The sequence below is a fragment of the Heteronotia binoei genome, chromosome 9 (genome assembly GCF_032191835.1).
Source record: "Heteronotia binoei isolate CCM8104 ecotype False Entrance Well chromosome 9, APGP_CSIRO_Hbin_v1, whole genome shotgun sequence".
NCBI lineage: Eukaryota > Metazoa > Chordata > Lepidosauria > Squamata > Gekkonidae > Heteronotia > Heteronotia binoei.
In genome coordinates, this window is record NC_083231.1 from 92522561 (window position 1) to 92550322 (window position 27762).

General features: G+C 42.2%; 1 protein-coding gene across 2 annotated transcripts in view; it reads left to right on the top strand.

Moving 5' to 3' along the window:
- Positions 1-26871, top strand: part of EMCN (endomucin) — a 66545-nt gene extending 39674 nt beyond the window's left edge. The window contains exons 4-12 of one of the 2 annotated variants that reach the window (XM_060247341.1): positions 868-978; positions 7037-7105; positions 10045-10140; positions 12892-12942; positions 15374-15469; positions 16890-16914; positions 19582-19643; positions 24973-25046; positions 26515-26871. In XM_060247341.1, coding sequence (XP_060103324.1) covers positions 868-978; positions 7037-7105; positions 10045-10140; positions 12892-12942; positions 15374-15469; positions 16890-16914; positions 19582-19643; positions 24973-25046; positions 26515-26520 — 590 coding nt within the window. In that variant the 3' untranslated portion in view covers positions 26521-26871. The remainder of the gene's footprint in view (positions 1-867; positions 979-7036; positions 7106-10044; positions 10141-12891; positions 12943-15373; positions 15470-16889; positions 16915-19581; positions 19644-24972; positions 25047-26514) is intronic. The other variant, XM_060247342.1, reaches the window with a different exon arrangement.
- The last annotated feature ends 891 nt before the right edge of the window (positions 26872-27762 follow it).

The window sequence follows — 27762 nt, forward strand, 5'->3', positions numbered from 1 at the left end:
ATGTATGTCCCCTCTCACAAGGGAAGTCAGTCTAGAAACTGAATTTAATAAATAAAAACAGGAAACAGACTTAGAGGTCATCACTACATCCTGTGAAATTGTGTTCCACTAGTTAATTATATGGATATACATTAGGCTTTATCCAGCAATGCCCTTATGTTTAGTTGCAGGAAAATAAAGGAAGTGTTACAAAGACATCGGGCAAAGATGTCATCTCCTCCTTCTTGTTGTCTGCTTGGAGTAGGGGAGAGGAAACCGTATCATTTGTTGTCCCCTTATTACTGTGGCCCTTTATACCATGGTGCATTTTGATCATAAGGATCTCCCAAGCCTCAGTGAGGCTTTTCAGGACAGGTGGCAGGGTGCTAGGGGAAAGGGAAGATGGATTTCCACCAATGCTTTCCATGAGATTTCCACAGGATCCAATCTATTTACAATGCCATAGGGACACACTTAGGGGATGTATACCAAGAAGCTAAAATAATGCTAAATGTAAGGCAGATGTGATTTTAGGGAGAAACCAAAATGGAATCATAGGCCGTTTTCCCACTCACGTTTTACTGGCGCCACGACCATCCTGACGCCGGCGAATCTGCATGGATTTCGCAACAGAAGCGCCGGCGCTTTCCGTCGCTAAGCCAGCGCAAACGTTTTCCTGCATCTTTGCGATTTCCGTTTGCGCTGGCTTAGCGACGGAAGTAGCCGGCGCTTCTGGGAGCGCCGGAGCTTCTGATGCGAAATCCAGGCAGATTCGCCGGCGTCAGGATGGTCGTGGCGCCAGTAAAACGTGAGTGGGAAAACGGCCATAGAGTAGCAGATTACATTGATGTGGAGAGGGAAAGAGTCTAATAAGCTATGTGTTTTCAGTTTCTTTTTTCAGAAATCCTTCTGTATCATCTTCTATTGAGACTAAAGCATCCCAAACAACAGCCACTGTTGTAATGGTATTAGCAACTACAAGCAACAACAGCTCTATAAGTAAGTATCACATTTCTGTGTTTTATTGTAAAGTTCACTATAAACTAAACTTGGTTGCGGGGGGGGGGGGGGTTAAAATCCTTTAAGTTGTAAAATATAGTCAGTATGCTTCTTCAGAGATGAAATTTTCCAAGTCAAAGTAACCATGTTTGGGCTGTTTTTATCAGTGATGTGGTAATAGCCATATATTTTAATAGTTTAAATATTTTATATCTGTTATTTGTTTTATGTAGTTTATACCTTGTTGATTTTAATGTTGTAAGTTGCTACAAGACCATTAGGGTTAGCAGTGACTAAAAAAAAAATCTAATAAATAAATCAATAAAAGTAAGAGGACTTCCCTACCCTCTGAACACTGTTAAGAGGCATTTTTAACATAATGAGTTACATGAACTAACAAATGCTGTTGTCAGCAAGTAATCTGCAATTAGTTATAATAGATCTAAAAGATTTTTTTTAATGGGGAGAGTTGGATGAGTAACTGGAAATACAAGTCATAGAGTCACTAGATCTGTTCAATTGCCTACTGGTAGGTTTTGAGCAAGGAGCCATTTACTCAGGAAACTCTTTGGATGCATCCAAGTGAATTTGGATACATCCATTTGCATGAGTACACTGTTCTCTCACTTGATCAGACTCTCTCACCACCCTTCCTGGCCACCCATCTGCCACTTATGCTGCCTCCAATTTTTTAAAGGACACCTTGTGTTGGATTCAGTCAGCTTGTCAATGAATGTCATTGAGTACTATAGCCCTCCATTCCCACAGGGCTTTTGTTCATGTAGATTCCATGATCCATAGCATAGCCTTTTGGTGGTCAAAGTGAAACCCTGCCTCTGCCGCCCTCAAGTTGAAAAGCAGGTTGCATCCAACCCATAGTAGAAAAAAATTAAATCCTTTTGAGATTTTGAAGCTGAGACTTACTCCTACAGTGTCTCAGGGCCAAAGTTGACAAGATGTTTTTGCACTAGTTGGGTGGTTCTCTCCACCTGACTCTGGACATGACCTGCCGCAAGCTGTTGTCAAGCACACCTGATTTGGATCAGGACCATAATGTGTATGGGGTGGGGAGACTGAATTTCAGCATTCCCCCTCCCATGCTGTTTTCCCAATACAAAATGACCCTGGGATGGTTCTATTTGCTCCACTGTACATGTTTCCCCAGACCCGATTCATACCAAAATGTTTCATTTGTACTAGCTGAATCTGGCTGCATACAAGCAGAAGATGGGAGGCTGCTTTAGAATAAAGTCCATGTAAGGCTTGTTGCTTTAAGAAAGGAAAATATATTCTGTATTGGTAAAGAAATCCATAGTGTCATAGGAGAGGCATGGTAGACATTCTTTCTAACTGGGTGATAGAGAGAGATTCAGAGAACACTTGTTGACTGCTTGGAACTTGGAAGTTGGAGGGAGAGCACAAAGAAAGGGAGGAAGCCCAAAGACCCTAAGAATAGCAATGTGAGAACAAAGAGGTCACAACAGAAGAGGAAAGCAGGCAGAAAGATTTGACCAGTCCACCTTGCTAGCTGTCCTTCCCCCTCTACAGTACTTGGTGTAAATAGACAGACTGCACTGTCTTTCACTTCCAGCAGTTTGGATCTCATTGTCCACTCGTGAAGCTAGCTAATACTTGTCATTACTTCTCAAATGCTAATGATACAGGTGCAAAACCAAACAAATACAAGAAATGCATTTGATCAGATGGCAGTCTCATTTAGCGAAAGCATCTATCTGTGCAGGTGCAAAGAGAAAACAAAAAGCAAGTGGCTCCATGCTGTGTACAAGTTGGTCAGTTCAATGACACTGAGGCAAAGTGCCATTGGTAAGCGAGACAGTTTTGCGCTTGAACTGGGCAAATGTAGCTGCAAACTGCAGAAATCAAATGGCTACTGGTCAGCATGGTACTCTGTGCTTGTGAGAAACTTTCAAAAGGTGATCCATGGTGATCCATTCATGAGCTCTCCTTGCATGTCATCAAGGGGATGCATTTAATCAAGATATGCTTGTCAGCAGGGCCAGCCCTAGACTGTCTGGTACCCTAGGAAGGCTAACTTCTGATACCACCCCCCCGCCTCTGGAGTGATAACCAATTTTCAAAAACAAATGAATTGTGGGGAAAATGAAAAGCCCAATTCGTGCCCCAGAATGCCAGCGCCCTAGGCAATTACCTAATTTGCCTAGAGGCAGAGGCAGCCCTGCTTGTCAGTCAGGCATGTTAACTCTGAAGTCCATTACCTAGTACTATCATAACGGCAATCCAAATGGCTCTCACTGTGAAAGAGTTGGCACTTGCTGATGCCTTGCATATATACCAGTCTTGTGATTAAAATACAGCATTCCCACTTAAACAGAATAACACCACCTGGATCCTGTTCAATAGCTTAGGATCTACCTCTCATTCTATATAAAATTCTGTAGTCAAAGAGAATATAAGACGTCAGTGATGGACAGTGCAGTCAAATTGCAGCCAACTTATGTCAGCAGCACAGGGCTTTCAAGTCAAGAGATGAACAAAAGTGGTTTGCTATTACCTGCCTCCTGGACTTCACATTAGCCTGGGCCACCCAGATCAAGGCATAGAAAATTTCAGCCATCTACAAAGGGCTATTTCTATTTCAGTCTCAAAGACTCAAAATGTGGCTTCTGTCAACCTGCTGGATAAGTGTAGATTTTTTCTTTAATGGATCTCGAATGCCACTACAGCACATGAGGCCATTGCTACTGAATTCTGCAGACTTTTTTTTAAAAAAAAGAGAAAAGAAATAGAACTGACAGCACACAGAAGAATTGCAAATGTAGCTATCTCAAGTACATTATTGAAAGGTGATCTTTTCTTTTTTGCAAAGAAGAGAGAGAAAGAAAGAAAGAAAGAAAGAAAGAAAGAAAGAAAGAAAGAAAGAAAGAAAGAAAGAAAGAAAGAAAGAAAGAAAGAAAGAAAGAAAGAAAGAAAGAAAGAAAGAAAGAAAGAAAGAAAGAAAGAAAGAAAGAAAGAAAGAAAAACATTTCACACAGCTTTACTGATGCTACAGAATGATCCTGTAGGCTCTTGTTGATTTATTTACTTTATGGGAAACCAAAACAGCTTATATCATTGTATTCTATTCTGTTTTTTTCTTCACAGCAACCCTGTGAGGTAGGTTAGGCTGAGAATATGTGACTGACCCAAGGTCACCCAGCAAACTTCCATGGAAGGGTGGGGATTTGAACCTGAGTTTCCCAGATCCTAGTGAACACTTCGACCACTACAGTACACTGGCTTTCCAACCTGCATTTAAAACAGATCCTGATGAACAGGCACACATGCCCCACCACACGCACAGTTACTCCTTTCTTTTTAGTGATCTTCCTTGTAGTTAATCATGTATTTAAGTTGCATAAATTTTGTTTATGGTGAAGCAGACTTTTTGTGACATAGTTCGCAAAATCCAATATTTGTGACTTATCTTGAGTATTCTTGTTACTCTTTTTAAAAAATGGACATAATCCCATGAAACTCAGTCATGGCTGAGGTGCAACTGAATGCAAAGTTAGATGGGACTTAGTTCTGCATACATCTGGATAGGGCTAGCCTGCATGCACCATTGAAAGAAATGGATTAATTTAAAGTAGAGAGAAGCCAAGACTCAGTGATGGAGTGCATAGTTTCCAGTTTTTATCTCTTTGTGAAGGCTTTCTTCCAGATGCTTCCCAGCAGGGGATTTCAGACTCCTCAAATGCTAACCTCAAACTTCTCAAACACCCCTCCAAATAAGAACCTGTGATAAACATTTCAGAAAATGAACCCATCCCCAGAACTGAGATTTGACAGCTTTTCCCTTCCCTGGTCCTATTTCAGTGGCTGCTGTCACCTCTTGTTATACATACGGAAAAAGCCCTTACAAAGCTGTGCACGCACAGTGTCCTCTTTAAACAACACAGAACATTTCCCCCTCCTCCACTGAATCTCTCAGCCAATCAAAAGGGCAGCTATCTTAAAAAAAATTCTGCTCAATATAAGGGACAGCTCTGTGCCTTTCCCTTAAGTCAGTCTTTGATTATCTGAATGAACTTGTGCATCTAAGTCATGACACTTACATATAACTTTATTTTTCTATCAAATGTATACCCTACCACTCCCATGACAAGCAAGGGTTGAGGTGGCTTACATAAAAGTAAAATACAGTTCAGTAAAGTTGCAAAATAATAGTAAATATGTAACACAATTTAAAACTAAGTGTCTAAATCTCCTGTTGAACATGGCTGCATCCAATAGTAATAAAATCTGGTGGAAACAATACAAGAATTGCAAAATATATATACAATGACTAATTAAAAGCCTGTTGGAAGAACTCTGTCTTCCAAGCCCTATGGAAGCTAACAAGGTACTGCAGAGCACGTGTTTTCTGACAGAGCATTCTATCAGAACGGGCCACCACAGAGAAGGCCCTTGTCTTGGTAGAGGACAGGCGAGCCACTCAAGGGCCAGGTATGTATGTTCAGGGGGAATGTAAATTGTGCATTGGTTGGAGTGCCAGACTAAGAGGCAAATTAAACATGGTTTTAAAAAAGAGTTGGATTCAGGTTCTCAATCCTCAGACCTGATTTTCCTTCCCAGCAGCCATGCAGCTGTGGCACACAGCAACTTTGAGGAAATGAATTTAAGAATATAGGGGAGCCCAGTTGGTCTCAGAACACCACCCCAAGGGAAGGAGGGGCTCATGCTTACAGGCACTAGCCAATAGCTATCCCCAGAGCTAGGATCTTCCCCATTCAAGCTGTACTGCACTAAATCCCTGCAGAACATTTTTCCAGCACTCATCCTAGGAACAGTTTGTTCAGGGCTTTTTTTTTTTTAGAAAAAGCCCAGCAGGAACTCATTTGCATATTAGGCCATGCCCCTTGATATCACTATTATTTTACATAGGATTTTTTGTAGGGAAAGCCCAGCAGGAACTCATTTACATATTAGGCCACACCTCCTGGCACCAAGCCAGCCAGAGCTGCGTCCCTGTGCGTTCCTGCCCAAAAAAAGCCCTGAGTTTGTTAATTTCCAGAGCTATGAAGATATTTTTAAAAACTGTCTGCACCCATAGACAAGTTTCAGTTTTAGGAAAAAAACTAGAAAAAGGGCTGTGATCTTTGGCCTGTTAACTTAGGGACAAATCCCAAGATTCTTTACCTGTTGACTTAGGGACAAGTCCCATGAATGTGGTGGGGCTAACTCTTAAGGAAGTATGTGTCCAACTTCATCCTAAACTCTGTTTCCTGCGAACAGCTGCAGCATGGCTGCTTTTTGTGCCTGATCACTTCAGTAATGACTGCAACATGTCGGGCAGGTGACACACTTCCTTCCTCAGCCACTACTACTTCACACACACTTGAAACTACATGTACTTTATACTGAATCAGTCCCTTGGCCCCTCAAGGTCAGTGTTGTCTACTAGACTAGAAGGGGCTCTTCAGAGTTAATGCTGAGGTCTTTCACATCACCTTACCTGGTCCTTTTAACTGGAGATGCTGTGAATTGAACCAGGGACTTTCTGCATGCAGAGCAGTCTCTTCCTCTAAGCTACAGCCCATTACTTTCCTGGCTTCCACATGTATTGGAAGAAAGGAAATGAGCATGACTTTTCTCATGAATTCCCCAAAGATGCATCTGAGCCAGTCACTGGAAGACAGATTTTCAAATTTGGCTGCAGCAGATGTGTGATAACAGGTATTCAAAAAAATCTCTGATCATCTGAATTTCAAATCACTACTGTGCTACTTCTCGTTCCATGCATTCTTCAACAATGGGCTCTTTTGCGGTCTCTCTAATGCTTCGGGGAAAGACGTTCTTGCCTTGCTTCTGTATTCAGATATTCAGTGAAGGTGCTTAATTTTACAGTGTGCTTGCAGCAAAATGAGTTCATCTCCCCCCCCTTTCAAAAAAAATGGCTGGGACCAGAGGATGTTCAGACAGCAGCTCTGGTGAATGACTCTGGCTCCCTCCTGCTTGCCTACTGATTATTCCTTTGACAAAATATGTTTTGAGCACAGCAGTTAACAGGCTGTCATTTATCTTGTCAAAATATCAGCAGGGGCTACCCATTCACTTCCACTGCATCCTGAGATGGCAGCATCCAAGCTGACTCCAACAACCATCGGTAAGACATCGTCTTGATGCTCTAATTCATAATCAGGGGTTGACGACTGGCCCATTAAACAAGGACGGCATGCCGCGATGCTTTGTGGCAGCCTCAGGTCCCCTGCTGCTGACTTGGGCAGAGGTCTCTTTTGCTGCATCTGGCTGAATAATAGACCTGATGAAAGGCTGCAGGGAGATGTCAATGGAGGCATATCCCAGCATGCTCTAGGAGAGCATGCAAAGGGTTCCACTGTAGAATGCTGGCCCTCCAATGGGGCAGTATTTTCTGCTTCAACTTTTTGCTGGTATGTGATACCTGATGCACCTCTGGTAGTGAGAGGAGGCACCATATGCGTCATTGCACTGACCGGACTCGACACCTGAGCAGCCCCTTGTGTCAGAAGCTTAAATGCACAGCAGTGCATTTTTGCTTTTTTAATTTCCTTCTGCTGTGACTCAGATCTTAGACATAATATTAAGCTATTTAATATTAGTGATTTGGTTTTTGCAGCAAAAGCTGTAAGGACATAAAAACATAAGAGTCCAGCAGCTAGTTAACAGTTTACTCAGTTTACTCTCCACCAAACACTCCATAGAATAAAGTATTCTTACTTGCTTTCCTTAATACAGCAAGTGAAGGTACCCCCATGCTTATGCTGATAGGCGTTTCTGAAGAAATGGACCTACTATGAATAAAGCCTGTGTAGGCAAGGATACTGTCAGAAAACAGAATGAGGATGTAGTGATGGCCACAGGAATAAATAGCTTTGAAAGGGGGATTAGATAGATTCATGGAGGATAGGCCTATCAGTGGCTACTAGTCGTGGTGATTGAGGGAGACCTCCATATTCAGAGGCACTAAACCTCTGAACCCCAGATCCAGGAGGCAACATCAGGGGAAGGCCTCAGCCCCTGGGTTGCCAGGTCTGGGTTGGAAAATACCTGGAGACTATGGGGGTGGTTCTGGGAGAGGGCAGGGTTTGGGGAGGGGAGTCCACCCTTCAAAGCAGCCATTTTCTCCTGAGGAGCTGATCTCTGTCAGCTGGAGATCAGTTGTAAAAGCAGGAGATCTCCAGGTCCCACCTAGAGGCTAGCAACCTATTTTATGCCCTGTTGTTGACTCTCCAGAAGAACTGGTTGGTCTCTGTGTGAGCCAGGATGCTGGACTAGATAGACCACTGGTCTGGTCCAATAAGGCTCTTCTTAAGGCTGTCTGGGGAAAGTAACTGGTGCATGGTAATATACCAGGGGATGCTACAATCCAGGAAAATCCCACTAAGTGCACAGAGAATGTTTATGTTTACCCAGGAGGCCTTCTGAATTTTTTAAAAATAATATGCCATCTCCATCCCTATGTCCACTAATTAAAATGGATGTCGAAGACCTCTGAATTATTTTTTGTATGTTTGTTTTAAAATCTTCTAGAACTGATGAAGGGCTATGGTTTAGCAGGGGGAAGGGTGCAAACCCTGTTTAATATTAATCATGCCGTTGCTGGTTTAAGGTCTAGGTCCATTCAAGTTTTCTTGAAAGCTGTGTTTCCTGCAGCAGTTAGCTTATACTGATGTAACTTTTTAATGCTTTTGTAATCATGGATCAGTGACTGGGCCATACGGTTTCTGCTGTTCTTTTTTTTCCCCTTCCCTAAACACTTTTATTTCAGGAGATCTTTTCTGTTTGCTTGCTCTCTTGAAGCTGCAAAATGGCCTCGGGTTACTATTTAGAATACACTATTTTTGCCCCGGGGCATTTAAAGAAGAAAAGGGTAGCTTCAAAATAATCTGCCTGCATTTCTGCTCTAGGAATTCAAACTGATCAAAGATCCTCCCAGGTATTCATTTGTGATGCTGCCTGAGTACCTGAATAAATTTGTCTCTCTCTGTGTTTTCTTCTATGCAAAACAAAACAGAGGCATTCTTAATGTAGACAAGGCCAACATATTTGTTCTCTTCTGTGGTTTACACCCATGACTGGCAGAATTGCATGGCATAGGTCTTGCAGGGCTGTGCCACTTCAGATTCATGTTGCAGGATTTACTGTTTAAATACTCCCCCTGCAGTTTGCCTAATTTGCCTTACACAAACATCATAGTAGGAGAATTAAAAGGAGCATACAATAACAAAACACACTCGAGCACAGCAAATAAATAACAGCAAATAATAATTGCATGATAAACGAATAATGGCAAACAACAAAACCCAAATGCATCAAATTAGCAACAAAGACTTGTTTCCAGAGTGCAGATCACACAGCAAATGATGCAACACTGCCTCGCTTGGCATCTAAAGGCCAGGAAAGAAGAGAGAAAGCAAACCTCCATACTTTTAGTGAGGTTACCAAGAAAGTTGTATCTTGTGTGACCACACAAGGCATTTCAGCTGGTGTGGGAAATGCCTTAGCACCTCCAACAGAAGGTCTTACTGAACAGATGACTGTTCATATTAGAGGTGTGGTTCGTGGCAAAACCCAAAAAGAATAGTTCTAGAGACTCTCCTCTACCAGAAAAAGTTTCACCAATGGCTTTTTGCATCCTAAAAATCTGTGTGACAAACTCTAGAAGGAAGAAGTGTAACAGTACAGTTAAGACTGACGTTATCTTACTCCCATTGGGAGTTATTTCTGCGTTGACTCACTGAACCCTGCAATAAATCCTGATGCAATTTAACATCAGGGATATTCCAGAACACATGGGATGTTTCCGTGGCAGTGGCAGATGTTCCTGGAGGTATCTGTTGTTGGTGTGGATATGGCGCATGGTCTGGAGGATCTATGTGACAAAAGTAGACTCCATGGAGTTGGGTGTTGAGAATGACCATATGGAAGTGACTTATGGGAATATGGAAGCATATTTGTTGGTTTTGGAAAGGTTTTGCTAGGAGTTTTTTTTGGGGGGGGGGGTGCTTGGTCTGGTATTCATGTTTCATATGCATTCAAATGAGAGTTTTTATTTCTTTGCAGATCCAAACACTACCGTAACTGGCAATGTAACAGGGCATCAAACACGCCCAGAAAACACACCTAAAAATACATCACAGACTGAGCCTGACAGTACAGGTGAGTGAAGGCAGAGATCCTTGTCTTCTAGCCAAATAGTAGCCATGGTTTGAGAGGAATTGGGCTCATGCTTGTTTGTTCTTGACTGCCTCACTGATTACAGGCTCAGAGTGCCAGAAGGCAGGATGCGAAATTACATTTGAATAGCTGTGCAAATGCTGCTGCTGCTGTTGTTGTTTCATCTCTTTAACAGCCCCCTCCAGAACAATGTGGCTCCTTATTCCCTGAACTGAGCTTCAGTTTATTGACCTTCCTCCATCCCTTTACTTTGTTCACAGTCTCCAAAGTCCGACTTGACTTGGGGGAAATAGAACTTCATGTCACCTTCATGTTGGCAACACCTGTTTCCAGTCTCTGAAATGATCTCTCACGACAGATTTCCTGTAGATATTCGGGGGAGGGGCCTGACCCTTATGGGACTCTGTGCCATACATACTAGAGATTGTTCTTAACAGGCCTGTTGCTCCACAAACTCATAGAGCGTTTTCGCACTAGCGTTTACTCTGGCGTAGCACCCCATTTACCTCCGGATCTTTTCCTGGTTTTCGCACCTGTTGGTCCGGCGCTGCGGTTTGCTCCAGCGCTTCAGGGGTTTCACGCCGGAGTATGTTTTTCAACATGCTTCCGGAGTTTTTGAAAACCTCCGGATCCACACCGGATCCACTCCTCGGAGTTTGCTGTGGGAAATCCATCCACGCCGGATCGACTGCTTTGTGGGCGTCACCCTCTCCCTTTCCGTCCTCCCACCCCATCCACCCCCTTGGCCAATCATCAGCCGTTCACGGCGCTTCCCAAAAGTGCCCACACGGCCATTTTTTTTTAAACTTCATATTTCTTGCGTAATAGCGATGTTTCGAAATTAACAAATAGAAAAAAAAAACCCTCCTGGAATAGCCTCAATTGCCACTTCAATTGGTTTCGTTAGAATTTTTTATTATTATTATTGACTTTAGTTGCGTTATTTCGCTGTTGCGTTATCTCGCAACTACATTATACATTGTTGGGGGGGGGGAAATCTAGTGCTGGCGCGGGCCAAAGCGTTCATGTGTGTGTGTTTTAAAAAGGCAATGCCTCCCTCAGCTGTGCCACCAGGATTTCTGGACCTGCACAAAATCGCCATGTATAAAATGGGAAGTTGGAGTCCTGCATTCTTCTCCCTGGCTACATTCCGCTCGGTTAGAAAATAGACGCGAGCTCGCTCTTCACACACGCCACAGAAGGGGAAGGAGAGAATGGGCGGGGGGGGGAGCTCTGGCGGCAGGAATCAGTCAGGTCCCCGTTGCAAGCGCCAGCCAGGGAGGGGGAAGAGCGTGGAGGAAATCCCAGCTTCGCCACCCGGGAGGGAGCGAGGCTGGGAAAGGAAGAAGCTGCCACACACACACACACACACACACACAAACCCCTCGATTTCTCTCTCTTCGTTATTGCGATATTTCGCAACTTCAGAATTTGGGGGGGGAATCTAGTGCTAGGATTCTCCACTGTGAATGCTTCTGTTAATACATAAAGGGCTGTGGAGGATACTACAGCTGCAGCCAATCCATAAGCAGAAGCAGCACACGTGATGCGGTTTGTCCACGAAAAGAAGGGGAAGGAACAGCTGTGACTGCTCAATGTTACGTTATTACGTCCTTACGCAACCAGACTTGCGCTTAAAAAAAAATGATTGACAGGGCATCAAACTCAAGTCGATGCCAGTGGGAAAACGATTTGAGCCGGGGCTTCATGGAAAGCGACTCCACAAATGAGTCCATGTGCGAAAACGAGGAAAATGAGCCGGACATAATTGCGCCGTGGAATAAGGGGAGCAAACGCTAAGTGCGAAAACGACCCATAGTCTTCAAAGGATAATGATTAGGAAGAGCCAGAAAACAATAACAATAAGTAATCATAGTCTATTCCTGTGGTTTTCTGGACTGATAAAAGTCTTGCAATGCAGTTAATCATTGACTGTGAGTGTGTAAAGTGCAGACTAATTACAATTGATTTATGGTGACCTGAGTAGGGTTTTCATTGCCTCCTGGACTTGCACAGTTACTAGTACAGTCCAAGTATGTCTGGCCAAATACAACCCTCCATGAGTTTGGTGGCACACTGGCATCTTCATGATCAGACGTTGCAATTTTTCATTTGTATTTTTTTTTTTTTTTTGCCAATTGGGTCTACTCCTGGTCTATTCACTGCCCATGTGAAATTTACATAGACTCTTCATTCATTCGTTTGTTCATTCATTCCAGTCTTAAGACCAGCATACAATTTAATCACACATAAAATACAGCAATAGAAATTCAAATTTAAGAACTTTTAAAGTGCAATTTCCATAATTTAAGAAAATGCACAGAATTTAGCAACTTGACATGTGATCTTAGAATTTTTATCGGCTAAAAACCTCTGAAGCCTTGCTTTGTTTGTGTTTATGTGACCAGGGATCATCTCAAGTAAAGGAAATAATTCTAGGACAAACCTCCCTATAGAAAGGAAAGCTAAAAAACATATGCTCTGCAGACTCAACCTCCCCTAAGGGGCACGAGCATAACCTTTCTGAGTAAGGGATTTTATTATATACATAGACTCCAAAGAACTCATCTCATCTGATCTATATTATTATTCCTCTTTAGATCACAAGCAACAGTAGAGGAAAAAGCTGGCTGAGGTTGTGCTTGAGGACTTGTTATCTTTTCTTTTTAAAGAGCAAAGCACCTTGCTAATGACCTGCAGATACTTAATTTGAATGGTAATTTTCTTTCCTAGGAAGTGTCTCTGGAAACAAAGATCATGTGCTGGATACTCCCTCTTACACCAGTGAGTAAACTTGGTTCCTCCTCCTACCCAATTCCCCCTTAGTCCCTTTTGTGGGAAGAAACAGTTCAGCTTTAAGGGAGGTGACTAACTGGAACTGTCAGCCTTATCTCCATCCTTGGCGAGCCAGGAACCAAAAACAATCCTCCTGTCTTGTCTGAGCTGAAAGAAGGAGAGGAGACAATCAACCCTGAAACACCCCCCCTGCAGTGCTTTCACCTTTGAACTTCACATTTGTTCATGAGCAAGAAGGTCAATGCAATATAGAAAGCTTTGTTCTACTGCTTCAGACCAACACAGCTGCCCACTTGGACCAATCCAATATAAGTGTTAGAAGCCTGGACCACAACACCCTTACAAAAGGTGGAGAAAACAGTACCAGCCCCCCAAAAACTCACCTTCTTCAGTCCTCCTTTTACAAATAAAAAAAGCATTCAAGGCAACATTTTTGGGATGTATAGCCTACTGGTGTTAGCTACAAACTGTTGTAACTATGGTTGCCAACTGGGTGAGGAAATTCCTGGGGATTTGGAGACAGTACCTGAGGAGGGCAGAGGAAGCTCAGCAAGAATGTGATGCAGCTGTCTCCTAAAGGGGAACTGATCTTGATAGCCTGGGGATTGGTTGTGTTTCTGGGAGGACTCTAGGCCTTGTGTTGAGAATGGTACCCTTAACTGCTAGTATGTAGGTGCTGCCTGCTCAGTGTAGTGCACAGTAACAAAACACAGTGTGTCTACATTGTAGGGAGAGGTGTTTTTTGTAGTGAATTTATTTCAAAAGGGAAATAAATTATGTATGTGAAAAAGTACATACATATGATTTTAGCAAAGAGTTTCTGGTGATTTCCAGGCAGGCATGACATCACTTTCAGGTTTTCCCCAGAAGTGATGTCACACCATTGTTGATGGCAGCCCTGACTGTTCTCATCTGCCTGGTCTCCTGTTGGTTTCTTGGTAACCTTAGCAGAGGCATACAAAGTGTTATCACTTAGCAGAGGCACACAAACTAATCCAAGTATTTCTGCCCAAGCTATAAAGTTGATACTTGGTAAACCTCCTGCAACTTCTGATTTTTAGAAATATCAAGGTATTTTCAGACAGCACACAAATCCTGTCCTTAAATCATGGAGGAGAAAAATAAGGCCGATGGTGAAAAATCGGGTAAAATTATATTTTACTGTTTGCACTTTTTGAAGCACTGCTGCAAGACAAACAGATCCCCTTGACAAAGTCTGTTGGCAAAATGCATAGGCTGCAGGGGTGGCCAACAGTAACTCTCCAGATGTTTTTGCCTACAACTCCCATCTGCCCCAGCCAGCATGGCCCATGGCTGGGGCTGATGGGAGTTGTAGGCAAAAATCATCTGGAGAGCTACCGTTGGCCACCCCTGGCATAGAGAATTTCTGGGAATTTTAACTAATACAATATAATGTTACCTGATTTTGCACCATCAGCCTTGGCTTTATTTTTTATCTCCTGTGACTGGTGTGGTCCTTTTACTTTCTTGTCACAAATCACTATGGACACACGTATAATCTGTGTGCAACTGAATTTCCTTTATGCATATGTAGACTTACACATGCATTGGGTGTCATGTTGAACACATGTATAGCTCATCATATATGTTAAACCCCATATATATCCACCTACTGGTCACTAGTTCAAGCCACCTTGAGAACCACAAGGAAAGGCAGGGTTATAAATATGTAAATAGTAGATATTTTCATTTGTAAAGTGAATATGTGTTGTCTTTTTCTTAGATTTACCTGCAAGATGTGCATGTGTGCAATGGTGAACAGGGCTAGAGGAAATGAGGTTTCATTCAGAAAGCAGCAGTTCTAGCAGAGCAAGCAAAATAGCATAACAGGACAGAATGTTTATACACACTTTTTATACACAGGACTCTGTGATAATGGCGTTTCTTATAATTTTGCTGTTCTGAATCCTTGTGGAAAAGGTATTAGTAAACCTTAAGGCCTGATGGTGTGAGTACAGATGCAGGCTTTGCACAAAGATATTTACTGCATGAGCTGCAAGGTATAGATGAGGAGAAAGACCAGTTATCTTCTGTCATAAAGGCTGTAAGCCTGCCACCTAGGGGATATGTATGGGCTTAGAAAAACCTAGCAAGTTAGAGAAAAGCCAAAGGAAGGAAACTGCCTTATACCAGATGAGATCATTGGTGCATCTGGCTACCAAGCACTCTGCTGTGCATGAACTCTCCAGAGTCCTGAGGAGGGAGGCGCCAGCTACCTTTTCATTGGAGGTGCCAGAGTTTTGATCAGTGATCAAAGCATTTGCTTTACCTCCAAGGCCTGGCCCCTCCTCAAAGCCATGAACAATGAACTATTTTGTATAGCTTATCGTTTAAAAAAAAAAATGTGGTTGGGGACCAACATTGATTAAAAAGCAATTTTTTCTGTTGCATGTTGCAGGTATTGTTTTGCCTGTCATCATTGCTTTGCTAGTAATAACCATCTCAGTAGGCACTCTGGTGGCTTTGTACAGAATCTGCTGGAAGACAACTCCAGGTCTGTATTCAGTACTCAGTGGGGGGGGGGGGTTAAATCAAGTATCTTTTGCATTTCTGGAATGTTCTCTGACTATTTCAATTTTCAATTTTATGTAGAAACTTCTAGTTTATCTTTGGTTAGCCCCCATTATTGCTGCTTTTGTTATTTGCATGGGGCAAGCCAGCTTACTATTAGATAGAGAAACAAAAAAGAACCCATTAGGACAAGAAGGGACCCATGGGACCCTTGGCTCTGGCTTGCCTCCCCCTCTGGCTTGTCTCTGCCCAGTACTCGGCTCCCCCTCCCCCATTCCTCTGGCTCCAGTTCACATCTCCTTTTCATTTTCTCCTCCCATTTATGGCCACCACAAACTAACATTTTGGACCAGTGCACTACAGCAATCTAAAATGCCACCCAGATTCCAGGAGAACTACAACCTCTGTGCATGTGATTAATTTTGTGGTTGTGATTAATTTTAAAGAAGTTTATACCCATATTTTTTTTTTAAAAAAACTTTAATTAAAGCAAGTCTCTGAAGAGACTGCATAGGGTTGCTATTCCCCCAGTGGCACAGGGGAAATCCCCAGTTTTGGGGGCTTCAGCCTGCTGCCAGCCAGTTAACCAGCAGAGGAAGTCCCACCCCCAAACAGGGATGCCACAAATATCACCATCATGATGACATCACCCAGAAGTGACATCAGCATGTTGGGAACATCACACAGAGGGACACTCTGGTATTTGGGTATACTCTGTGGTTTTGAGGCCATATTGATTGCCCAAACACCAGAGTGTCCCTAGCACAAAGTCCCTGGCAGTATGATGTCACTTCTGGGTGATGTCATCACACTGGGACATCATGCAATGTCCCCACCCACCCCCAGAAATCCCACCAAAGTCACCTAGTGACACTACTGCATAGAAATATCCTGAATAAATAAATGAACTATTTTAAATTATTTTTCTTTCAACATGGGGTTTGCAGAACCCTAAATCACCGGGGAGTGTGAACTTGCTTATCTACATGGGAACTAGCCATTGCTCAGTAGATATAGGGATAGTCATGAAAGTCTTTTCTGTAGCTTTACCACAGATGTCTGCATCCTTACTCACATGAGAAGATTACTTAGGCAGTCAGGTTCTTCAGCCATCAGCTAAATTACCTGAAGCAATTCTAGGTCTTTAGGAGAAAAGCAGTATTTGACTCTAGTTCTTTTTGCTCTGGATGGTTCTTCTCTATGAACACAGACAAGCACTTCAGTACCTATGCCGGAAACTGGAGAATGTTCACATCACGACTGCTTTATGTAAACTAAAACCCTTTGTCTTTCAAGTAAAAGTCTAGCAAGTCAGGGAGTCTTGGTTAGAACCCTTTTGCCCTGAATTATTAGCCATCCAGAGAAGGGATCTTGAGATAATGTGAATTTCCTTCTCCTTCCAGAGAGACAAGAGAATGAAACTGAACAGTAAGTTGTTTTTCTACCTTTCTTGTTCCATCATGCTAAGGCAAATGTGTTATAATGTTATAACAGTGAACTCTCTAAGTGCTCAGTTGCTGAAAAGAACAATGGTATTCTTTGCTGAAAAGAACAATGGTATTAGATCAAACAGAGGGACTCTGCTAATAGCAAAATCGTCTGCATTTCTGGTTCAGTGCTGCTTCAGCTGCCCGATCCTACATTGCCTCATCAGTTACGTGTTTTGTGTATTTCTCAAGAAATAGACCAGTCCACAATTAATGCCAAGTAACAGTTTTATTGTTGGCATGATCAAGACAGAGCAGCAATGCCCACCACGATGCCCATGGGTGCCATTGTATCTCACAGTGTGTTTCCTGTTGCTCACTTGCTTCTTCTCCAAATCAAAGAACCATTCTATGATTTCTTCTACTTCAGTAGAGTAGGAGATGGACATCCCAAGAGGAACCATCTTTGTGTCTGCAAGGAGCACCCATTTGGAAACAGTGTCCTCCCCCATATGAGTATGTCCGGCTTGGAATCTTTTATTGTTTTGTAGAATATCCCAGGGTTAAGTGTTTGGAGGCTGTTTGGAGGAATATCCCAACATTAAGTGTTTGGAGGAACTCTCAAGGCTTCCATTTTATGATCAGACTAAAATAAGCACTATCGTAACAGCACTTGCATAGCTGGTTGCCTACTTCTGTACACAATGCCTCCTGCTGTTGGCAAGGTAACATTACAATATCCACCTGGAAAATACACAGATTTGAGCCCTAAAAATACATTGACATGCTCAAATAGTTGCAGTTTAGGAGACTGGATCCCCTCGGAATATTTTGTCAAGCAGTTGCAAGGACAAGAGGTGATTATGATCTGAGAAAGTAGAGGAGTTCTGTTGGGAGGGGAGTCTTCACAATTGCTATGATCAGCTTTTGACAATATTTTTGAGGAAGTGGGAATTAAAACTCTTTCCCATTCTCTTATCTAATCCAACCACCATTATTGTGGGGCTCAGACCTTATGCTATATTGGTATGGTTTGGTTTCCATTGCCTAGATAATACCAGTGAGGGAGGGGCTGTACCCCAGTGGAAGAGCTTCTGCTTTGCATGCAGAAGGTTCCAGGTTCAATTCCCATAATCTCCATGTAAAGGGATCTGGCAGTAGGTGATATGAAAGACTTCTGCCTGAGACCTTGGATAGCTGCTGTCAGTCTGAGTAGGCAGTACTGACCTTGATAAACCAAGGGTCTGATTCAGTATAAGGCAGCTTCATGTGTGTGTTCAAGAGGCTATGAGGGGACAGAGTAAACACAGAGCAAAGGAAGGACTAGACATAATTTCTTCATGAACATATGAAGCTGTCTTATTCTGATTCAGACGACTGATCTTTCAAGGTCCATTGTCTATTCTAACTGCCAACGGCTCTCCAGGGCCTCAGGTAGCGGTCTTTCCCATAACATATTGCCCAGCACTTTCAACTGGAGATGCTGGAGACTGAACCACTTGGACCTTCTGCATGCAAAACATGGCTATGGCTCCACCCTGCTGCTGGCACACACTTCATTGCTATTATTTACTGAATTTAAGTAGTTGTCTTATGGTAACTTTATAGCCATTTGCAAGACCACAATTCATCAGAGATAGAGTGCTTTCAGTTTCACCTGGTTTATTAAATCCTCTTTGGCCCCGAATCAACCCAGACATTATCTTCTTCCCAGATTTGAAAGTTTTCTCTGGATCTTGTTGGTAGTTTCGGTGGTTACTAAAAAATTTAAAGTTAAGCATGAAAGTGTCCATGTTGTGCTATACTCCTAAAATCATAATCCACTGCTGTAGTTTTGAGTTTTTTAAAAATCAGGCTATGCAGTTGTGGATTTTCCAAAAAAATCTGTTTTTGACGCTTACTGCCCCTACTCTCTGCAGGCAGACAACATACAAAACACCACAGGCTGCAGTCTTATCTAGGACTATAATAAACCCCATTGGACTCTATAGGCTGGATCCTACAAATTTGCTTTGGTAGTAGAAACACCTCCCTCCAATGGAAGGAACTTTCCCGTGATGCAAGATGTTTGGAAGAATGTCCTGAGAAAGTGCCTCTGCTGGTGGAACATACTTCTGAGTGGGATTTAGTTGTCCAATTTGCCATTTAAGATCATCTTCCCAAGCCCTGTTCTCTGTGCTCCTGCCTGTGGAAGTGAGGTCACTGGGGACTAAAAAGTGGCTTTTCAGTAGTAACCTCTTGCCTTTGGAATGCCATCTCCCTTGAGGCTTGCCTGGAATTTACCTCAGTATTTTTTAGGCACCGAGTCAGAACATTTTTTTTACCCAGACTTTTAACTGAGGTTTCTATGTTTTTAGCTGGTTTTGTTATCCAATTCTAGCCCAAGGTCTGTTTTAAGGATATCATTTTAAACTGCTCAAAGTTGTTTTATGCCCCTGGCTTGTTTTTAATATTGATAATTTATTTTGTTTTTATAATTTTATCATTGTTTTGGCTTGTGAGCTGCCTTGGGGAAGTCTCTGGAGAGGCACAGGTTTTGCTGAATAGATAAATAATAAGTAAATATTCATTGATTCATGGTGACAACCAATCACACTGAATCCAGTTTCAGAAATATACTACTTTTTTCCTTGCAATGCTAATTGCCTACTTAAATGTTTCCCAACAGCACTTCATTAGATAAAGAGAATGTGAAATTAATTTCTGTTAAGACAACTTCTCCAGAGTCTGGTAAGTTGGTTTCCTTTATGCTTGATCATCACTGATTAAGTTGGGACCTGGAAAGCAATGAAGAGAATGCTTTTTAAAACAGAGTTTTAATTAGAAATTAAATGTCAGGTCTGGCCTGTGTGAAATCAACACCGATAGATTGGCTGTGGTGTGGTGGTGGAACGTCACAGCTGACGTATAGTGGCCCCTTGGGGTTTTCAAGGCAAGTGACTTCAGAGGTGGTTTTGCTATTGTCTACCTCTGTAACACAACCCTGGGCTTCCTTGGTGGTCTCCTATCCAAATGCTTGCCAGGCCTGATCCTGCTTAGCTTCCAAGATCTGACAAGGTTGGGCTAGCCTGGGCTGTACAAGTCAGAGCAACAGATCTCTAGATATTAAGAAGTGATGTCACTAGAAATACAAAAACTGGTCCCAAGTTAAGTGCTTATTTGATTTCAGTGGGAGAAGCAAGCCCTTGGTAAAATCTTTCCACTCAAATTTGGGGGGTGGGTATTTTTGTATTTTTTCCCCCTCTGTGTATATGTGTGTGTGCGCACACAACTGGAAGTCATGTCAACCTATTGGGAACCTGGAGGATATTCAGGGAGGCGGCTGAATAAGCCTGCCCTGCCTCCTGACTTGGTATTTCAAGGACAGTCTCCCATCCAGGTACTAACTGCAGTCAACCCTGCTTAGTTTCCAAGATCACGCTTGCCTGCGCTGGATCAGGGCTTTCCCACTCAAAGTAGTGGGACTCGAATGTACTGAATTGTGCCTTTAGCCTTTAAGGAAAGCAGGGATGTAAAAAAATCCATGTGTCAGAAGAGGTTAAAGCTGTCATAATAAACAAGTATTATGTTGTTGTTGTTCAGTCGCACAATCGAGTCTGAATCTTTGCGACCCCATGAACAAAGTCACGCCAGGCCCTCCTGTCTTCCACCATCCTCCGAAGTCTGCTCAAAGTATTATGCACAGTTCTAAAAAAAATCCCATGGGACTGATACAGATAGGCTTAATAAATATGCTTTAAGAAGAATTATTAATAATAATAATTACCTAAATGCTGCTGAGTTGCAACCCACTCATGACCACCCGACATGGGGTTTTTAAGGTAAGAGATAAGCAGAGTTGGTTTGCCATTGCCTGCCTCTGTGTAGCAAGCAACCCTGGAATTTCTTGGTGGCCAGTTTGGTGTAGTGGTTAAGTACATGGACTCTTATCTGGGAGAACCAGGTTTGATTCCTCACTCCTTCCCTTGCAGCTGCTGGAATAGCCTTGGGTCATCCATAGCTCTCGTAGGAGCTGTCCTTGAAAGGGCAGCTTCTGTAAGAGCTCTCTCAGCCCCACCTACCTCAAAGAGTGCTTGTTGTTGGGGAGGAAGATAAAGGAGATTGTGAGCTGCTCTGAGATTCAGAGTGAAGGGTGGGATATAAATCCAATATCTTCTTCTCTCATCCAAATGCTAACCAAGGTCAACCCTGCTTAGCTTCCAAGATCTGAGAAGCTTAAACTAGTCTGGGCTATTCAACCAGAAGTATATTCCTCTTTTTCCACTGGAAGTCAATGTGCTTGCTTAGAAGGGTGTGGCTCCGCTTAGGATCCCACTGAACTGCAGCACTCCACAAGGCTGGGTTCCTGATGGCAGTGAAGAAGAATGGGTTAAGGGCAAGAAGCTCCCTTCACAGCCATGTGTGTCCATGTTGGGTGGGAGATAGGACTGGCACAGCTTTTTATTTGTTGTTTCCATTTCATTTTGTCCCAAGAACATTTTACAAATTTTCTTAATTCTTGTTGTTACCCATATTCCTTTTCTTTATTCTGAACCGCCTCGGTGGGGAGGGCGGGATATAAATCGAATAAAATGAAATGAAAAGATTCTAGTATTCCTTTCTGTTGGTTTCAGTAGAAAATCGCATTTTTGGTTGTAACTGTGTTGTTGTTGTTTTCTGCCCACTTGGGATGATATGTTCAGGTACTGTGCCCTTCATGCAGGGAATTCCACCTGCCAGACTGCAAACAGATTGGTGAAATGGTCACCTTTCCTATGTGATAATTTATTTATTCATGTATTTTAATGTATTTATATCCTAACTTCCCACAATGCCCAAGATGACTGACAAAATATAAATGTACACAATTAAATACATAATTAAACTAATCAAGCTGCCCTTTAGGGCAACTTGTTTTCCATTACTGATTTTCTTGTTGAAGACTCTTGCTAAGTGTTCCCTAGACCACAAGGTTTGATGGAACACAGTTTGGAAGCCACTGAGGTAGGGTTATTAAAATGTGCCTGTTAGCCAGCAGTGATTTCTAACTTGCAGCAATAGGACGATCACATTCTCTGTTTTGTTTTGGGTTTTTTTTAAGAAAATGGAGAAAGCATTGCCTCTGGGTGCTTCTAAATCTCCAGCCCTGGCTATAAGCCCTCTTTTTGCCAAGCAAATGCTTGATAATCTCTTTACTGAACAATGTTGTACGTGTACTATATTTGGAAGCTGTCTGAGTCATAACCACTTGAGGAACATTATTTTTCTCTTCCCTCTCACACTCCAGTTAATTCGATTCATATTTAATACAGTTTTGTGGTGGAATTCCAAAGTTTAATACATTTTCAGCTAGCACACATTTCCATAAGTATAAAATCCACTTTTACCTTTCAAGTTTTGTAAAATATTCCATTTTTCACTGGAAAAGCCCCAAAGTCCAGGGTTTTTCTACTGCCAATTTTTGCCAGGATATTTCTTTTTCATACAATTAGTCACATTCTGAAAGAAATGAGGCTAGCTTATCAAGGTATGGGGTGGGGTGTGGACAGAAAACAAGACAAGTGAATCCAACTGAAGGGAAGAATGCATTAAAATGTGGAGAACAACCAAGTATATTGCAGCAGTTCCATGGCCCAGTATGGATAGCTGACACTAGCCTGAGCTTGTCATAATTTAGAAGCCTGAGCAAGATTGGCCATTGATAGTATTTGGATGGGAGACATAATTAAACCCTACCTCAGCTACGCTCAGCTGTGGATGTGTCTGATGGTGAAAGAATAGTCTGTTGCTCCAAAGAATAATACTGCATCAGAACTTGGAATGTAAGATCTATGAATCAAGGTAAGCTAGATGTGGTCAAACAAGAGATGGCAAGACTGAACATCGACATCTTGGGAATCAGTGAACTAAAATGGACGGGAATGGGTGAATTTAACTCAGAGGATCACTACATCTATTATTGTGTCTGAGTCACGTAGAAGAAATGGTGTGGCCTTTATAGTTAACAAGAGAGTGAGGAAGGCAGTAATGGGATACAATCTCAAAAATGACAGAATGATCTCAGTCCGTATCAAAGGCGAACCATTCACAGTAATCCAAGTCTATGCCCCAACCACTGATGCAGAAGAGGCTGAATTGGACCAGTTCTATGAAGATCTACAATACCTTCTAGAATTAACACCAAAAAAAGATGTCCTCTTCATCATAGGGGACTGGAATGCCGAAGTAGGAAGTCAAAAGGTGACAGGAACAACTGACAAGTTTGGCCTTGGAGAACAAAATGAAGCCGGGCAAAGGCTAATAGGCTAATAGAGTTTTGTCAAGAGAACAAGCTGGTCATAGCGAACACCCTCTTCCAACAACCTGCACTTTAAAGCCGCCACGAAGTGCCTGAAGATCTATGGACGGAGGTCGTGACATTGTACAGAAGGCAGCAATCAGCACCATCCCCCCCAAAAAAGAAATGCAAGAACGCAAAGTGGCTGTCTGATGAGGCTTTACAAATAGCTGAGGAAAGAAGGAAAGTGAAAGGCAAAGGTGAAAAGGAAAGATTCACCCAACTGAATGCAGATTTCCAGAGAACAGCAAGGAGAGATTAGGAGGCCTTCCTGAAGGAACAATGCAAAGCAATAGAGGAAAATAATAGAATGGGAAAGACAAGAGATCTATTCAAGAAAACTGGAGAAATCAAGGGAACGTTTCATGCAAAGATGGCCATGATAAAGGGACCTAACAGAAGCAGAAGAGATCAGGAAGAGGTGGCAAGAATACACAGAAGAATTATACAAGAAGGATCTCAATGTCCTGGACAACCATGACAGTGAAATCGCTGACCTTGAGCCAGACATCCTGGAGTGTGAAGTCAAATGGGCTTTAGAAAGCATTACTAACAACAAAGCAAGTAGAGATGTTGGTATCCCAATTGAGCTATTCAGAGTCCTAAAAGATGATGCTGTTAAAGTGATGCACACATTATGTCAACAAATTTGGAAAACACAACAGTGGCCACAGGATTGGAAAAGATCAGTTTATATTCCAATCCCAAAGAAGGGTAATACCAAGGAATGTTCAAACTATTGCACCATTGCACTCATTTCACACGCCAGCAAGGTCACGTTAAAGATCCTACAAGCGTTAAGGTCATGTTAAAGATTCTAGGCTTCAGCAGTATGTAGACTGGGAACTATCAGAAGTTCAAGCTGGGTTTTGGAGAGGTAGAGGAACTAGAGATCAAATTGCCCAACATTCGATGGATTATGGAGAAAGCACAGGAGTATCAGAAAAACATCTATTTCTGCTTCATTGACTATGCTAAAGTCTTTGATTGTGTGGATCACAACAAACTGTGGCAAGTCCTTAAAGAGAGTACCAGACCACTTCACATGTCTCCTAAAAAACCTGTATAAGGATCAACAAGCAGCTGTCAGAATGGGATATGGAACAACTGATTGGTTTAGAATAGGAAAAGGAGTTTGACAAGGATGTATATTGTCACCCTGCTTATTTAAATAGAGGTCCACTTTTCTAATGTTGTTGACCTTCATAGACTTAGAAAACTGTACTCTGTTTGGGATTGCACTGTAAGTTTCTTCCAGGAGAAAAAAGATGTAGTCCAGTAGTATCTTTAAGACCAGTAGTATCTTTTAAGATTCAGAATGTAAGCTTTCATGTGCTAAAAGCACACTTCATCAGATGATGAAATGGGTTACAATGAGCAGTGCTACATATAGCTGGTGGGCAGTGGTTAAACATGCAAACTAGTACAAAGTTAGAATCCAATAGGAAAAAATGTTGCAATTTCCCAATATACTGTTATGTAGAAAATGTGGAGCATTCCTGGGGAAGGAGTTTTGTTTTGTTTTTGTTTGTGGGGGCTGGGTTGTTGTTGTTTTTTAAGTATTGTACTTGATTTTATTTTGTGGCTGTGTGCCATGCCCATCATCTTTGGGATACATGTGTCCGGATGTATATTTATATTGTAGCTGTCATCCCAATGCAATGGCCAATGGCTGCTACAGTAAACATTGGTTTTATTATGTTTCCAGGTGAGATTAATTTACTCATATCTTCCTTTTCATAGGAGAACACTCTTCTCAGGGGAAGAATAAAACTCGGCAGCATGATGAATCCTCTTCATATTTGGACAACAAATGTGTGAGTTCAGTGTTTTCCTTCAGTTTATTGAAAGCTGGATTACAGTCCCCTCCTAAGCAGTTATATCTTTTCAAGTCCATTAACATCAGTGGACCTAGAAGGGCATGACTTGATTTAGGATTGCACCGCTAATTTCTCTCTTACCTGTATTGTCATTCAGTAGTTTTTGTTGCTGCCACTCAACCAGCATCCATAACAGAGCTGTACATTTCTATCCACTTGCCTCTCAAAATGACTTACTTGTATAGAACTAAATGGTGGTTAGTTTCATTCCTGTTCTTATCTCCTGGCTGGGTAGTTAACTTATTTCTTTATTTAGCTTATTTATAGCTCGCCTTTCTCACTGAGACTCAAGGTGGATTACAGAGTACAGCTAGAGTAAAGAAGTAATTATACTGTGTAGGACATCTGGTGGAACATAGTAGCACAGTTAAGAATACAAAATTGACTGACAATGACAGTGCAGTAGGACTAGACAAAAATTAAATGACAGTATACACAACAAACTGCCCAGGCAGGCATAGTATGTGCAGTGCTGAATGTGGGATTACAGAGGTTCAAGGCAATGCAGTCCCTATTCCCAAGAAGGCACCCTTTGGACCACTCTGTCCACTACAGTACTAATTTGATTACAGACATGATGTTGAGTAAGCAGCAGTTGTCAATCCTTTACCCTCATGATGGTGTACCAAGGCCAGTGAACTGCTGTTGACTCCAATGTTCTGAAATGATCCTGGGGAGATGCAATGAGTGTACATGTGTGTTTCCCCAGTGGTACAACAGCACATCCTGGATACAATTGCAGGTTGGGTGAGGGAAGACTGAAGCCTCTTCTCTATGGCTATCAGAGCCCCAATCCAAATCAGGCACAATGTCCACAAGAACAGAGGAAACCCAAAAGTCATATGTGACTGTTACAGCAGAAGACAGGGACGGGGCCCTGGACCTATGTATTCTGTAATTCAGCGCTATTCTGTACCCCAGAGTTAGAAGGCACACTGGGATGGCCGGAAGGTACTCATGTAGTAAAATGGATATTCTAGGTCTGGGAGACACAGGTTCAGACTTCCACTGTGCCACAAAATTCACAAGATGATGTCAGTTTCAGTCACACTCTGTCAGCCTAACCTACATTCCAGTGTGGTGTTGTGACAGGAAGATGGAGGTAAACTATGTGTGTTTCTCTAAGCTCCTTAGAGAAAGGGTCAAATACAAATGCAATGATAATGAATGTGATAGAGCAGCCTTGGTCTTTTGCTTACAGCATGATATTTCAGTTGAACCTAAGAAAGGATGAGGAGATTTTGAAGCAGAATTTGCCACTTACAAGCCCTCCTGATTATTCCTGCTGCTCGATAATGAGGCACTTTTTATTTTGCCAGCCTAAAATCAACTTAGGTAACCTTCATATAGTTGAGTCAGAATGATCCTATGAAGAAAAATAACTGTCAACCTTGGTGCATTTCAGGTGTGAAGAATTCTTATTTCATGGTTTCTTGCTGGATTCACTCACCAAAGCAGAATTTCCCCCTGGAACAGTGTGGACCAACAGACAAATAGAATATGCACATTTAACTGCTGTATAACATGTTACTCTGAAACTGCCTCCCTCTCTTGTCTATGCCTGCTGTTTTCCACTGGAAATCCTCTTTCCTTATTTGTCTGTGGTTTAACTGGTGTATAGTATACTGTATATTTATTGCTTTCCAACTATGTAAAAACAGTGAAATTTTCACACCTTACTAATGCAAAAAGCATTGAATATTTGAGCAATGGTTTTGCACATTAAAAAAATTTCTCCTGTAAAGGGAATAAGACATTAACATGTTTTCTTGGACTTCCAGTAAAGAGTTTTGTACCACAGACTGCAGCTGCTCAACCACACACATGGCCATGAATCAGAACTGCCAGAGAATATATTAGCCCCCATTGTTCTCATTCTAGGGGTTGATGGGACCCCCAATGAGCTCTGCTCTTCCAGCCTAAAGTGGAGAGTGGCCATATATGGAGAAAGAGTGGGCTGGATCTTAATGTTTTTGTCCACCGATGCCTACATTGTAGGCATTGGTGGACCAAAGTACCTTCCATGGATGCATCTGGATAGGTGCCAATGGAGCAAAACGCTAGGATCCAGTCCACAGTCCTTCAAATAGTTGAGCCCCAGGCTGAAAGGGTATTTTAAAATTAAAGACAACATATTAAATTGAACCTGAAAGCAAATGCATGATGAAGCAGACATAAAGCAACCTTATTTGATTAATCTATTTACAGAGCCACCAAGTACCATCAAGGGCCCCCAATCACAGATTCACTCCAGGGCCCCCTCATGCTACTGAAACACATGTCAAATATCCTGCTAAAAATCAGATTACTTAACCAGCTTCCGGGGGACAAGTGACCAGAGGACCTAGACTTTTTCCCCTGAGTCCCTCCCCCTGCCTTTGTTCCTATAATTAACTCTAACTCACAAAACAATGCCTGGCGAAGTGTTACTAACAGATGAAAACTCAGCAGATATTCCAAAGGTCAGCAGATGGGTCCTTGCTCTTCACTGTTCCTTCCTACAGTCAATAGAAGCAGTATTAAATATGCCAGATACAGTTACTGAAAGCATAATTTACAGCCCAATCCTATGTATGTTTGCCTAGGTGAAAGCCCAACTATTCAATGGGTCTTACTTCTCTGTATATGTCTGTAGAAGTGACACTTTATTAAT